Genomic DNA, 15293 nt, shown 5'->3' with positions numbered 1-15293 from the left:
CCAGGCATCCTGGTTCAGGCAGCAGCACTGAGATTTTTTTAAGTGCTTTATAAGTGAAAAGCCTGCTCTGTAGAGATGAAGCAAATTGTTTCAAGTCTCAGAGCTGGAAAGTAAGTGCATTTAAGAAGCAGAATTTGAAAAATGCTGTACTGGCTCAGCAGTTAAGAGAACAGAGGACCTAGGTTCAGTTCCCAGCACCCACATGGTGGCTCACAACCGTCTATAACTCCAGTTCCAAAGGATCTGACACTCTCTTCTGGCCTCCTTCTGGACCTGGTACACAAACATTCATGTAGGCAAAATCCTCCTACATAAAAATAAATCATCAAAAATAAATTGCAAAATTGAATGAAGGCCTTCCTTCGGCACTGAAAACCTGTGTTATTTCTAGTAAATATCATTTATTTTTGGACCACTCCCACAATATAGCCTCTAAAATCTGCTTTCCCATTTTTAGAGGAAGAATACAGAGAGAAGCATGACCACTCAGGTTCCTCCATCTCTGACTTTCTAATAATTGGCTTGGGCCTCATTTTTCTTATCCAGAGATCTCAAGATCATGAGTTTAATTCCAGAACATTTCCTATAGTCAAGCACTCTTTGGGACAGGTTCAGGCTGATCCTTTCTACTCCTCAGTCTAGTGAAATTGAATATATGTGGACATTCCTCCAGAAATCTCACCTTAAGCCTATTTGGCTTATGCTCAGTTAGCTAGCCACAGGGAAGAGGGGAGGATGAAAGAACAGAAAGATTCTGAGGGGCTACTATGGCAGCTTCTCGCATATTTGGCTTCTTATCCTTTGAGTCTCACCTCCTTGGAAAGAATTTTCTTGATAACTCCAGTGTTCCACTACTTATACTCCCACACCATTTATTTTCCGTATGGCACATATAACTCCCTTCATTTTATTGGTCTTTGTTGCTGTCTGTGTCCACAGTGGAATTTATGTCCTCGTTTCTCTTGCTCACTAGTTTGTCTTCTACTAGGAACAGTGCACTCGGTAAATATATATTGAATGAGTGGATGCTAGTAACCCACACACTGACGATGCCTCTTAGCATGAAAACCACCACTTCAGCCCGTCTGATGTTTCAGTTCACTGAAGAAATTATTACCACAAGGCTCATTTGAAACGTGATGCTCCAGTTTGCTGATCAGCAAATTAAATATCAAAATGCCCAGGAACAACTATCCTGCCTTTCCCCATCACTGCTCGCTATTTGATTAAATTAATTTCTCTCAGAATTTGTTATCATAGGGAATAATTTGGCACCTCTCTGACCAAATTTATAATTATTAAAAATTGTGTATGTGCAATTCTTGATTACATTATCTTGAATTTTTCTATACACATATTTTAATTTCATTTGCATTCTTAAAAATATAAAAGCTCAGAATGAATTGGACTAGGAATGCTGGGTGCTTGGGTGCATATTATTAAAGTGGATGCAGCATAATTAAATTAAAACTGGCAGAGGAATAATATCAACCCTGAGAGCCATCTGCATTATCCTCTCTGCCACCCAATATAGAGAAAGACTAATGTCCCTTTCCAGGATGATCTGCAGAGCCTTGGATAAGGGAAGTCTTCATAAATGTTTTCAGAATAATGCATTTCCTTCTCATTTCATTCTAGAGAAAATGTTACAAACTGATTAAATTAGGGATTTTCTTAGAGCCAATAAAAAGCCACATTTACAAGATGGGGGGGGAGTTTAAATAATGAAACTTTACCTAACACAATGCCTGAGACATGCTGTTTTTCATAATAACACTCCATTAGCTGTGACACAAACCATTATTCTACTGAGAAAGAAAGTAGCTGTCAATATGACTTTAGACTATAATCTGCCACTGCAGTAGGATCTATCCTGATTAAAGTGTACATTGCAGAATGAGCAATTGATAAGTGCTCAATAATTTTCTTCAAAGCAAAGTCTCATGTACTCCAGGCTGGCCTCAAACTCACTATGTAGCTGAGGATGACTCTGAACTTCTGATCCTCCTACTTGCACCTCCTGAGTGATGGGATTACAGGCATGTATACCATGCCCAGTTTAAGTAGTGCGGGGCATTGAATCCAAGGACTTGTGCATACTAAGCAGGCAGTCTACCAACTGAGCTACATTTATGGCTCTGCTCAGTGAATATTTAAAAGATACATGGATGGCTGGGTGGATAATTATTCTGTTTTGTTTGTTTTTGGCATGATCTCATATAGCCAAGGCTGGCCTCAAAATCATTATGTAACTGAGAATGACCTTGATCTTCTGATTACCCTGCCTCCATCTCCCAAGTGTAGGAATTACTTGGGACATACATCACCTCATCAAGTTTATGCAGTACTAGAGATCAAACCAGGTTTTATGCAAGCTAGGCAAGCACAAGCACTCTACAAACTGAACTGCACCTCCAAACCATCAAAATTCTTGAGAGCAATAACTTGGTTTTACATGAAACTGCCTTCATGGAGTATCTTTTTGTATATCCACCAAAGTAACTTGCATGGCAATTTCATGTGATGTTAAATACATTTTTACAGCTAGGTGTAGTGGTGCACAACTTTAATCCCAGCACTAGGGAGGCAGAGGCAGGTGGATCTCTGAGTCTACAGAGTGAGTTTCAGGACAGCTAGGGCTACACAGAGAAACCCTGTCTCTTTAAAAAAAAAAATTAGACTAGAAGCAATCACACAATAGAAGCAATCACATCAGAACTGGTAAATTTAAATAGAACTGAAGTTCCAAGTAGGCAAAGACAGTGAAGTAAAGAAAACTACAACACTGGAGTAGAGTAAGCTACAACACTGCAGTGAAGTAAGCCCTGACGTGGAGTGAAGAGAGTCGCTGTGGTGGAGTAGAGGAAGCCCTGACGTGGAGTGAAGAGAGTCACGGAGATGGAGTAGAGGAAGCCATGATGGTGGAGTAGAACGAGCCATATCACTAAGCGCTATATGAGAAGCTGCCGACTCTCATGAACTTTATGGGGTCACATTGTTCACAAGTGTTGGGAACTCTAGGGCTTGCTTCTGAGTAGATTATTTCCTTTTAAAAGTTCAAATTATCTTTTTCCCAGAATGAAACTTTTTCTTCCAGAACTTTCTACTGCAAACTAATTGAGAGCCAAGTTACTAAAGTGGACTTTGAAATGATTTTAGGACCATGGTACTTAGGCCAAGATGTCTCATAAAGATTAAAGTCCAGGTCCCTTGTTTTAAAGATTCATAAATATTCATTCACTGATTTTAAAACTATTTTATGCATGCTTAATATATGAAGACACTGTGCTAAGTACAGAGGATCCAACATTGAAGGAGACAAACAGATAAATTGGTAGGTGAAAGACATTATAGGGACAGAACAGGGTACTGGGAGAACACAGAGGAGGAGAATCTAAATGAGGCAATCAAACCTAGAGATAGTGTGACTTGCGCAGACGACACTCTTATTTGGGTGTATGCTTAGCTCTGGCCCACCGAGTCTATGACAATACCAACCTGAATGTACCTAACCTCACCAGGTCTCAGAACCCAAGCAGGGACAGGCCTGGTTAGTATTTGGATAGGAAGAGCATCCATACAAAAAGCTCTTTTTCAAAACCAGTATGTTTTTTTTTTAATTTGGCAAATCATACATAGTTTTAATTTTCTCCTATCTAATACTTAATTAGTCCAGAGATTTCTAGTTTCAAGATTTCCCAATGACTGTAAATCTCTAATGATGTTTATTTTCTAAAATTAAATCCTTAGTTTAATAGTCAAAAACTGCATTCTCTTTTACAAGTCCTAGATTTGGGGTAGTCTATTCCGGCCACACTGAAACAATGATGACTTCCTAGGCACTTAGACATTCCCAAAGGAATGAAGACTCTCTTTTTCTTGACACTCCTCTATTTCTGACTGCCTCGATATAGTGAAGCTTCTATCACTTTGGCCTTCCCCTCTATCCCATGAAGGCAGAGTTCCAAGGGCATAGAAAATGTATTCAGTCCTCTTATGGAATATATATACTGAGTGCATGACTTTAGATGTCATTAAATAAGACTATATATTAACAGTACCTATCTTATAATGATAGTATGAGAACTTAGAAAGAAAAGCCATATAAATACTTGTTAGGAAACAGTACAACCTATATTCTTCTCCCATTCTCTACCCATCTAATTATTTGGGGGCATTCCTTTTATCTCCTCACCTACTCAGTGCTATTAACATATGTTCTTTTTTTGTTGTTTGTTTGTTTTTTTTCTCAGCACCATTGTCAGGTATCAAATGTAGGAACCATGTTTTATTTTAAAATAATTTTATTTATTCTTTGATATTTTCACACATGTGTTCAATGTATCTTCAACATCTACTTCACTCCCCACTTATTCTTCCAGACTCCTCCCCCAATACATCCCTCTCTCACCTCACATTCTCTTCATATATACGAATATAGATATAGTGATAAGTTCTTCTATGTATGAATAACACTAAGTCCAGTTTAGTGCTACCTACATTCACATGGTTGTGGAGCCATCCACTGGGGTATTAGCAACTTACCAGTGGCCAAACCCTCAAAGAAACTTGACTCTATCCTCACGAACACTTTAAACTATCAATAGCTCCTAAACTAGGAATAGGGTCATCAAGGCCATGTGCCATCCCATGCTGTAATGTTGACTGGCTTGATCTTATACAGTTCTTGTGCAGGTAACCACAGCTGCTGTGAATTCATAAGTGAAACATGTCATGTCCAGAAGACAGCATTTCACAGCTCTCCTCCCCATTGTTAACGCTCACACATTCTTTCCATCTCCTCTGCCATGGTGTAACTTGAGCCAATGTGGGTATGGGGTGGGAGATAGGGAATGATAGAGATGTTCCATTTAGGGCTGAGCATTTAACAATGACTTATTCACATGTCTTTGGTAACAATGAGTCTCTGTACTAACTGTTACTCACTGCAAAAAGAAGCTTCTCTGGCCAAGGTTAACAGTAACGCTAATCTATAGGCATAGAAACATAACTATTTAGAAAACAGTTTGATAATATGGGCATTTAGCAAAATGAAGGAAGTAATAGGTTCTCTCTTAGGACCATGACCTCTTTAGCTGTGGGCTTTTGGTCAAGTTAACAGTATCAGCCATGAATTTTCTCCTGTAGAGCTCGCCTTAAATACAATCAGAAAGGTGTTGGTTACCCCAACAGTCATGCCACTATTTCACCAATGGGAAAATCTTACTTGGCAGGTCAATATTATAATATTCAGGGTCAACAATAGATCATCACTGATGTCTTTTTTCACCTGGTGGACCTTCTAGCAATATGAAATCTAAGGAACCATAATTTTGTTCATTTATGAATGACCTATAATACCTAATACACCAATAGGCATGTAGCAGATGCCAGTCAAATTTTCTAAAGGACAAATGAAGGGCTGGAGAGATGGCTCAGCCGTTAAAGGCTAGGCTCACAACCAATAATATAAAGGACAAATGAAGACTAAAAGAGATGATGCACTGAAGTCCAGCAAAGGTGCATCTGTACTTATGTCCACAAAGAAGACTGACTTAGCAATATAGAAATAGCTCTCAAATAAAATGGCAACATTTTAGAGCCAATTTTCATATAAAAGATTTGTCCATATTTCTTCCCTAAATATTTTCTTCTCTTTGGGAGGGAACAGATAATTGCATATTAATCTATTGTAAAGATAGACTCATTGAGTTCAAACAGATGAATTGTGTGTAAATGTGACACCAAAGAGTTATTTTTAGGTCTCTTTCTTGCGGTTGTTCACTTTTATTTCTCAGGAATTTTCTAGAAAGTCAAGATGAGGCCTAGAAAATGCAACAGTAAGAGATAAGATTATTCTAGAATGTTTAATCTTATTAATTAGAGAAATCAGAGGCTTTGCTGATCTCCTTCATTTTGATTCAGAAGAAATTGTCTTGAAGCTGACCTCTACACAAAGACATGGTCTCACCAAGCAGCTGGGTGTGTCTGGCCTTATTCTGACTTATAAACATTAGGATTCTGCCAACTGTAGTACATACTGTCTCAAAATAAGTACATAGAAGCCTACTTTTCCAAATACTGGACTATTTAAATCTGTAGCTGAGATTCATCTTTCGCTATGAAGCCACATGCCTATCCAGCTTTTCCAAATGTGAGAAGAAAAAAGTTTTACATTCTAAAATATATATATATATATATATTACATATGTATATAAAATATATTTGCCCTGTTTTGAGAACACACACACACACACACACACACACACACACACACACACACACACATTCTCCCACTCTTCAGGTTTATAATTGAAATAACACTTGGAAGAGTTCCTTAAACAAAGAGGTTATTTCATAGATACTTTTGAATGCACATTGAATGAATAAAATCTGGTTCAAAGAGCCAGTTTGTAGAATGTATTTGTGACTGGCAATAATACTGTTCCTTTTCTCTCCAGAAGGCACTATACTACTTTTTAAAGGCAGCAAAGGCTGGGAGCGCAAATGCCATGGCATTTATAGGAAAGGTACATTCTAGTTCATCAGTACTTGATATTTCTTTAAAAGCTAAGAAACACGGGGACTAGGAAATGTCTTGATTCATAAAGTGGCCTGCTGTCAAGCATGAAGACCTGGGCTTCAATCTCTACCATCCCCCGCCCCCCAAAAAAACCTATCATGGTTATGCAGGTCTGTAACCTCAGTACTGAATAGGTAGAGGCAGGCGGATCTTTGGAGCTCATTGGCCAGCTAGTCTAGCTGAATCAGTGAGTCTTGGGCTTAGTCAGAGACCCTGCCTAAAAATGTAAGGTAGAAGGGCCAGTAAGATTGCTCAGTAGGTAAGACATCTGCTGGGAAATTCTGGTGATCTGAATTCAATCTTCAGAAACCACATGAAAGTGGAATAAAAGAATCAACTCAACAAAACCGTCCTGCTGTGACATGCATGCTAGCAATACAGCTGCTCCAACACACATACATGCGCACACGCACAAGCAAAATGTAGACCTGACTGGCCTGAAGCTTGCTATGTAGACCAGGTGCTGGCCTCAGATTCACAGAGATCCATCTCCCTAAACCCCTTGAGTGCTGAGATTAAAGGCATATACCACTACTCCTGGCCAAAAAAAAAAAAAAATTAATTAATTAATTAATTATATAAGGTAGCGATCCATCAAGGAAGACGTTCGATGTGATTTCTGGCCCTACACATGCATATCACTCACACATACACACACACACACACACACACACACACACACACACACACGCATGCACCCCTAAGAAATGGACTTGAGGTGCAGTTTAGTGGCAAAGTGTTTTCCTAGTATGTACAAGGACAAATCAATCACTAGCACTGCAAATAAATAAATAAATAAATGAATCACGCACACACATGCACGTGTACACGTACTCTTAAGAATTAACTAGTACAGCTAGTCGAATGCAGGGTAAGGTGTGACCACACTTGAAGACCCCTTTTATACAAGCAGTTGAAGAGGCACTCAGCTGCAGCCAGTGGGTGGTACTCTTGAGATGACAGGAAGAAGCCTATTAGAAACTCAGCCTTTATCTGAGGCACTCACAGAACCTTGCAATACACCTGGCCTGAACTTCTCTGCAAAGGGTAGCTATGAGGCCCAACAGGTAACAGGCTAGATGTCATCAGAGACTGGTACAGGCCCTGGCCCAGTCAAGTAGGTGTCTCTTTCCTCCACTCCTGGAATGAGAAACACTTCTACACCAACCAAAGTCAAAAGCAGCCCTTATGCCTCCTGGGATGGGCTATTCTTTCCCATAAAGACACTGCTTTCTCCACTCTGCAGGCTGCTTTGGCTCCCTGCAGCTGATTTGCATTAGTTACCATGGGAATGAGTACCCTGCTTCTAGAAATGTTACAAACTGTAATTTGGATGCGAGAAATATGAGAAAAACATAAATAGGGTCCGTTTGTCCTGGGGCAACATCACTCTAGTGTGTATGTAGTAGGTGACATTAGTTTCTTCTGCTTTCTTACCTGACATAAAACTAAGATAATGGGTACTACTTTAAAATGTATAATTCAGTGATATTTACTATACTCACAATGCTCTGGTGATCATTATTGCTATTTAGTTTTTAAATATTTGCATCACTTTTAAATGGTTTTCCTATTGATATCCTCTCTTTTATCCATAGATGTACTTAGAGGGGAATACTGCTGCACCACAAAATAATGCCACTGCCTTCAAATACTTCTCCATGGCGGCCAGCAAGGTACACCCTCAGCCCACTGCCTTAAACATATAAGATAACTGGCTTCTGTTTTAAGCAGACTGATGCCCAAGAATTGGCTTCAAAATGCTAAGCCCCTGTGATAAGTGTATAAAGTGAGGACATGACCACTCCAAGGTCTGGTTGAGGGGAAAGTTTTTGCTGTAGATATGAGGGAGAGTACAGCCAGAGGCATCTGGAAGAGTCCAGAGCAGACAGAGAGGAGGGGGCAGGGAGAGCGAGGAGAACCAAGAAAGAGAGCAAAGACAGGAAGACAAAAGGAGATCAAGAGAGCAAGCATGTGGCCAAAATAGCAGGGTTATATGGGAATGAAAGCTGTGGGGAGGGAAGCCCATGAGCTGGAGAAGTTTAGGGTACAGGGTGGGGTGAGAAGAGCTGGGAGAAGTCAGGGTGCCAGCATGGACTCTGTAACGGGTATTTGCAATAAACTGAGAGAGCCTAATACACTCACTTTGGTATGCTATTAGGCACTATGGGTAGCCTAAGAAAGGACTTTCGTGTCCTAGAGGAGTAGATCATCAGCAATAAAGTACTGAGCTGGAGCATGGAGGGATATGGTCTTTCTTCTGTCTTTTGGTAAATGAAAAGGGCAGTGACCTGGCCGCCCTTGCTGGAGCCAGCAGGAAGCTAGACAGAAATGCAGCTTCCCTCTCCCCTGAGCAGTAGAGGAAGCCATGACTTGGGAACAGGAAACATAAGGGTAGGAATGGAGAGGACACATTAATCACTAACTGCAATAAGGTTAAGACAAAAGTAGTCACCATCCAGCTTTCCTCAGGGATGGTTTATCTAAAGGCTAGAACCCCAGCAGCCTATGTGGAAGGTTGTTGGGGCGGTGGCCAAGGAAAGGTGAGAAGAACACGATTCTCTGGCTTGAGCACTATTCCTGCAACTTTCAACAAGTGTGGCCATGATAAGTTTCGTAACTTTTCTGTGCCTCACTTTCCCTATCAGTAAGTTCAGAATATAAGATTTGCCTGATGTTGTCATATTACAAACCATGAAAGCTTTGCCTGGCATATAATAGTTGCTGGATATTAATAGTTGTCTTTTGTAATCTGGAACTAGTTAGGTAGAGTAAACCTCGAAGCATAGCCAAGGCAGAATAGCTTGCAGCTATGAGGAAATACAGAAAGGGTGTGACAGTTGACCCTCTGTATACCATGTTCCATATGCATGCATTCAACTAATCATGGATCTAAAAATTGCAATGGAATGCATACAGACATTTTCTTGCATTTCTTATTCTCTAAACAGTACAACAACCATTTACATCACCTTGAGGTTGTATTTGTTGTGTTATATAGAGATGATTCAAGGTATAGGGAATGTGCATAGGCTATATGCAATAGTACGTGATCACATGTGAGAGGTCCAGAATCTGAGGACTTTAGTGTCTTTGAAGGTCCTGAAGCTCATCTCTTCCCACCCCAGTACCTGAGGATATCCACAATCTATCTCCTACTGCTGAACATGGCTTTAATCATAGTACTCAGGAAGTAGAGGCAGGCAGATCACTGTGAGTTCAAGACCACACAAGGCGGCATAATGAGACCCTATGTCAAAGGGGAAAAAAAAAAAAAAAAACTAAACAAAACCCAAGAAAATATCTTCGCTGTAGGCTCAGTGAAGCTGGTGTCTGTCGAAGTAAACTCAGTAGGCTACCCAGAATCCCTTTGCTATACAGAGAAAGACCTCATCCCACACCCATTGGCCTAGTCTCGGGAAATGCCCTGATTAACTCTCTGGCACCCACAATAGGAAGCATTTTTTTTTTCCTGTCTTACGATTTTATTCTACAAACTGGCAAAACCAAGAAGCATTTGGATCAAGAATACTTGCAACTGTTCTGTTTTTACAAGCTGTACGCTGCCTTAGGAGCCTGTTTAGGAATGACAAGCAGACCGTGGCTGCTGCTCTTGTGCTAAAATGACTGAGAGGCTGGTCCTCGGCACCTCTCCCTTGTAGTTTGCATGAAATCACCACTCAGGGAGACAGTTATCTGGAACACCACTAGATTAGGGAGACGAGGGAGGGCAGGCTTAAAGGAGGTAACTGATGACAATCTTTTGTAATCTGGCAAATAATATGGACTTGTCACCCCGAAAGAATAATGCCAGGAAGCTGGGCATAAATTAACCCTGCTCCCCAGATGCTAAAGGATTTGTAACTAGCAGTGACCCAGGCTAGTTATATTTTTAACCTTCGCTTTTCTTCTTTATGAAGGAAGTCTAAAACTGTATTGAAAGTAATTCTTCTCAATGGCATTAGGTGGGCACAACCATACTCCCTAGCTATTGTTCGAGTTCTCGCACATGTTTTTGTTTTGCAACTTAAAAATAAAATATTGTTCTTGGGATTTAGCTATAGCTCAGTCAGTCAACTTCTTGTCTGGTATGCACAAAATGCTGGGTTTGATCTTTACACTGAAGAAAGCAGATGTGGTGATACATGCCTATGATCCTAGCATTCCAGAGGTGGAAGCAGGAGAATCAGGAGTTACATATCAAGTTCAAGGCTAACCTGAGCAATTTGTCTCCAAAATAATGTGTGTGTGTGTGTGTGTGTGTGCGCGTGCGTGCCTGCGTGCGTGCGTGCGTGCGTGCCTGCGTGCGTGCGTGCGTGCGTGCGTTTGTTCGTTCGTTCGTTCGTGCGTTTAATTTGCTTTAAAGTTCTATCAGTACCAGGACATAAAAGTACCATTTACAAACTCCTTTGTCTCAGTTGTCTCATGCAGGACACACCAGGCCCAACCCTATCTTCATACATTTATCACACCCTTCTATCCTGTAGTCCTCATTCTAAGTTCTACTCATCCTGAGCAGGGCTCAGTCCTTCTTCCCTCCATTAAGCCTCCCTACATCCTTTTGCTCACAAAATTCTTTCTTTCTTTTGGATTAGTGTTGTATTCTCTACTCTAGCATCTAGAGCTTTCCGCCCTCTGGCTTCTTTTCTACTGTCTGGAATCCATGTCCCCTCAACTTGAGGAGGACAAGGTCCTAGCCTCTTGCTAAGGTTCATTAAATGTCAGCTAAATGGCCATCTGCTCCCAAGGTTCATGTCACTTAACTAATCAAGAACACTAATCCCTAATATGGAAGTTGTATACTGGGAAGTTGGCTACACATATGTTTTGGTCAGCCCAGAAAGTGCTTTTCAAATCAGTAAATGTCACATCAAACCACAGTCAAATCTCTTTGTGGTTCATGATCATGATAATTCATGTGAGATGTACCTCCATTAAACCTTGTTACCATGTTGGCAAATGAAAATATAATTTTGGATTTTCTTTTAAAATGGCAAGAGCTAAGCACGATTACTGTTCTATGCGGTAACAACGGGAGTAGAGAACTAGCCAGCAGCTGCTGTCCCTAGACAAGGCAGGTCCCCTCTGGCTTGCCTCCCTCTCCTCTGTTCTACCACTTGTCGAAGTCAAGTTACCTTAGGTAGGACTCAATGACAGATCAAAGGTGCCACCAAATCCAACTTGGCACACCAGTGAGTTTACTGACTTACTTATAGAGCATGGGCAAGGGTGACTTAGAGCAGTAGTTCTCAACCTTCCTAATGCTGTGACCCTTTAATACAGTTCATGTTGTAGTGACCCCCAACCATAAAATTATTTCATTGCTACTTCAGAACTGTAATTTTGCTACTGTTATGAATCGTAATGTAAATATCTGATATGCCAGTTGGCCTTAGGTGAACCCCGTGAAAGGGTTGTTCAACTCGCGAAAGGGGTCATGACTTAGAGGTTGAGACCACTGACTTAGAGGAACATGGATGACCCCAGAGCAGCCACCCCACTGGAAAGCCTCAGTGCAGCACAGACAATGGCTTCATCATAGATGCGTGATCTATACACTCCAGGGAGACCCCAAACCACAAGATCTGCAAATGAAGCAGAATTCCATACATCGGAAAGAAGGGTGTAAAAGGGAACATCTGGAATCTCATGCAGAGTCTAATGACTCCCCCTTCCTCTATGAGGAAACATCAATAGACCCAGTTGTGAGGGTCTCCTGCAAGCAGCCATAGCCATTCTGATGATGAAGGTAACAGCTGTCACACTCAGAGGGCAGCGTCCTATGACTCCTTACATCACCAGCACAGAGCACAGAGGAGACAGAGTGGGCCACTCCAGTGCTAAGATTCTAAATAGGTGCTCTGGGCTTACCACCATTGAGTTACCAGTGAGAGAAAGTAGCTTGTTCTGGCTGTTATAGTCCTTTCCTTTCGTCCTTCCTCTCCTTCCCTTCCCTTTCATTTTTTTTTCAACATTTAAATGATGCTTCTTAGATAACAGACTCACTAAACTTTGCCACATCCATCACAATAAGTCTTATTGTTCCCAGAGCGGAGTAACGGTGACTACTAGAAATCACAGGTGGATGGAAGAGAAAAGAGAAGAAAGGGCTGGGATATAGCCCAGTTACAGAATGTTTGTGTAGTTCCAGGCCTCAGGATTAATGCCCAACACAAAACAAACAGGGAGGGCTTTTATGCCATGTAGTTAATATTGATGGAATATCCAAAGGATTTTTTTTTTATAATATTCAGTCCTTTGAAATGCACAGGCTCAAAGCTTGGATTCTTGAGATGGTATTTAAAATATGCCTTCTCTGCTTCTATGCTCTTCCCAGGTCACGGGGGCATGCTCTGGCTGCATCCACAGAACTAAATTTAGGTTGTTAGGAGACACTGGAGAGCTTTTTATCAGAATTTAACTTCCTGAGGAAACGCTGTAAGCCTATAAAACAGATCGATGCATAGATCTGCTGAACGAAAGCCAAGTGACCAAGCTCTGGCATCTTACACAGCCACCAGAGGGCAAAAGACATGAGGGGAGAGAAGAAAAGAGGGAACTCTCTGTTGGAAAGTCACTGTATGCATGTGTGAGTGCGTGCATGGGTATGCATCCCACAACATATGGAGATCAGAGAACACCTTTCAGGAAACTATGGCTTCCATAGGTCCCAGGGCTATGACTCAGGTTGTCCTACTTGCACACCAAAGAGCTTTACCATGAGCCATATGACCTGTCATTTTAAGGCTCACCCTTCACCTAGTGCTGACACACTAAATATTGATACACCAGAACATGTGCTCATGCAGCACTGCCCTCCCCGTATTGAAAGCACCCCATTTTTAGAGTTCTAAGTATAAATTAGAAAAAGAAATGGTAATGTAGCATCAAGCAGACATTTGTCATGTCATGAGCAGTTGAATTTGAATAAACATTCACCACATGTAATATATACAAATAATAATAGATTATTAACTGTTAGCAGTGGTTGCATTGAAATCCAATGTCCTGAAATGTTATTTGGCTATTGATGTCAACTCCCTTTGGACAAATTAGGTAACAATCGTTTGAATAGACCTTCCCATTCTAGAAAACAAATCCATCCATCCTTCAAGTCTCGGCTCAAATGTCACTACCATGGTAACTTGATTCTCCCATGTTCCTACCTCAACCAAACAGTCAAGTACCCCCTTTTATCTGTCCACAATATTCTCAACTTATTTTACTTCAAGACTTACTACATTTAGCATGACTAAGGAACAAGACCCACATAACAGGGCTTGGTGGTGCAGGCCTATAATCCTAGCACTTGGGACACTGAGGCAGGATGATTGTAGGTTTGAGTACAGCCTGGGCTATTTGGTAAGAACTCTAAAACAAACAAAACCAACTGAAAAGAGGGAAGGAAGGAAAGAAGGAAGGAAGGGAGGGAGGGAGGGAGGAAGGGAGGGAGGGAGGGAGAAAGAAAGGTGACCCACTTCTTTGATATGGCTCAGAAGTGACCCCCAAGGCAGAGTTTACATTTACTCTGCCCAGTGCCTCTTATGGAATCGCCCACAAAGCAAGCATTAAGTGCTAAATGAAAGAATGAAATAAAAACCTGACTTCCATTTCCTTCTGTTTTGTTCTTCTAGTCAGAGGAGTGATGTAACGAAGGTGTGAAAGGGTGCTAGAGAGGCCGAATGACTTGCCACCTCCTAATTGATGGCCTTGGCTGTTTCTTACTGGGTGTGATTGAAATACTTGAATTGATTTTGCAGTCATTTTCCTTATCACAGATTTTTAAAATTCTTCTAGGGCAATGCAATTGGTCTTCATGGACTTGGTCTCCTTTACTTTCATGGAAAAGGTGTTCCTGTGGTAAGTTCAATAACCTTGCCATCCCTTCAACATATTTCTAGCATTTTTGCGGCTAACATTAATGGTTATGCATTAATGTACAGAAATTAGCTTTTATTGTTTGGTTTAGACAAACCAGTATATCTGACAGAGAATGGAATGATTCAGTAAAATCCTTGCCAAAGAGACTGAGGAACAAACCTATGACAAGAATAGCATCCACAGTTGTGTCTGAGACTCACAGGGTCAAACTAGCTTTTGAAACAGCTGCCTCCTGAGGATTTTATTGATAGAGAAATTTATCTTCTTAGCTTAATATGTCTTTTGAGTGACCTTCCCTCATCTAAAAAACCAACTACCAATACAGAAAAATACAATTTACAATGAAATAACATAATGATTTCTTTATGGAATCTAATATACTAATGAAAATGTATTATATTTCTGGTGCTATTTTAACTAGCCTATAGGACAGTGACAGTACTCTTAGGCTGGAAAGTGGTTGTTACCATGGAGTTATGCATATAACTTTGAGTAATAAGTGTAATTATCTTGCAGAATTATGGTGAAGCACTTAAATACTTCCAGAAAGCTGCAGAGAAGGGATGGCCTAATGCACAGTTCCAGCTAGGCTTCATGTACTACTGTAGGTACCACAAATATGGCTACTTCATTTAGAACGATGTATGCATTAGTAAACCTTCTCCACATATAACAAGCATCAAAGGGTTGCTGTGAGTGGCTTGCAAAGAACATTAAGGCATCAGTTTAAAGAGAGCTTTAAAGAAACCTAAAGACTTGGACATTAGTTGAAAGGGTGAGGAGATACAGAGGCAGGATGCCCACCTTTGACTAGGTTAACTTTGAGGAT

The 15293-nt window shown here is 40.8% G+C and overlaps 1 protein-coding gene across 17 annotated transcripts in view; it reads left to right on the top strand.

Moving 5' to 3' along the window:
* Positions 1 to 15293, top strand: part of Sel1l2 (SEL1L2 adaptor subunit of SYVN1 ubiquitin ligase) — a 137808-nt gene that overhangs the window by 107101 nt on the left and 15414 nt on the right. For 15 of the 17 annotated variants that reach the window (XM_076570736.1, XM_076570735.1, XM_016002222.3 and 12 more), the window contains 4 exons: positions 6462 to 6530; positions 8182 to 8259; positions 14381 to 14443; positions 14981 to 15068. In XM_076570736.1, the coding sequence (XP_076426851.1) occupies positions 6462 to 6530; positions 8182 to 8259; positions 14381 to 14443; positions 14981 to 15068 (298 nt within the window). The remainder of the gene's footprint in view (positions 1 to 6461; positions 6531 to 8181; positions 8260 to 14380; positions 14444 to 14980; positions 15069 to 15293) is intronic. The other 2 variants (XM_042276352.2, XM_076570738.1) reach the window with 1 other exon arrangement.

This window comes from Peromyscus maniculatus, chromosome 4 (assembly GCF_049852395.1).
Source record: "Peromyscus maniculatus bairdii isolate BWxNUB_F1_BW_parent chromosome 4, HU_Pman_BW_mat_3.1, whole genome shotgun sequence".
Classification (NCBI taxonomy): domain Eukaryota; kingdom Metazoa; phylum Chordata; class Mammalia; order Rodentia; family Cricetidae; genus Peromyscus; species Peromyscus maniculatus.
This window is presented reverse-complemented; position numbering and strand designations above follow the sequence as displayed.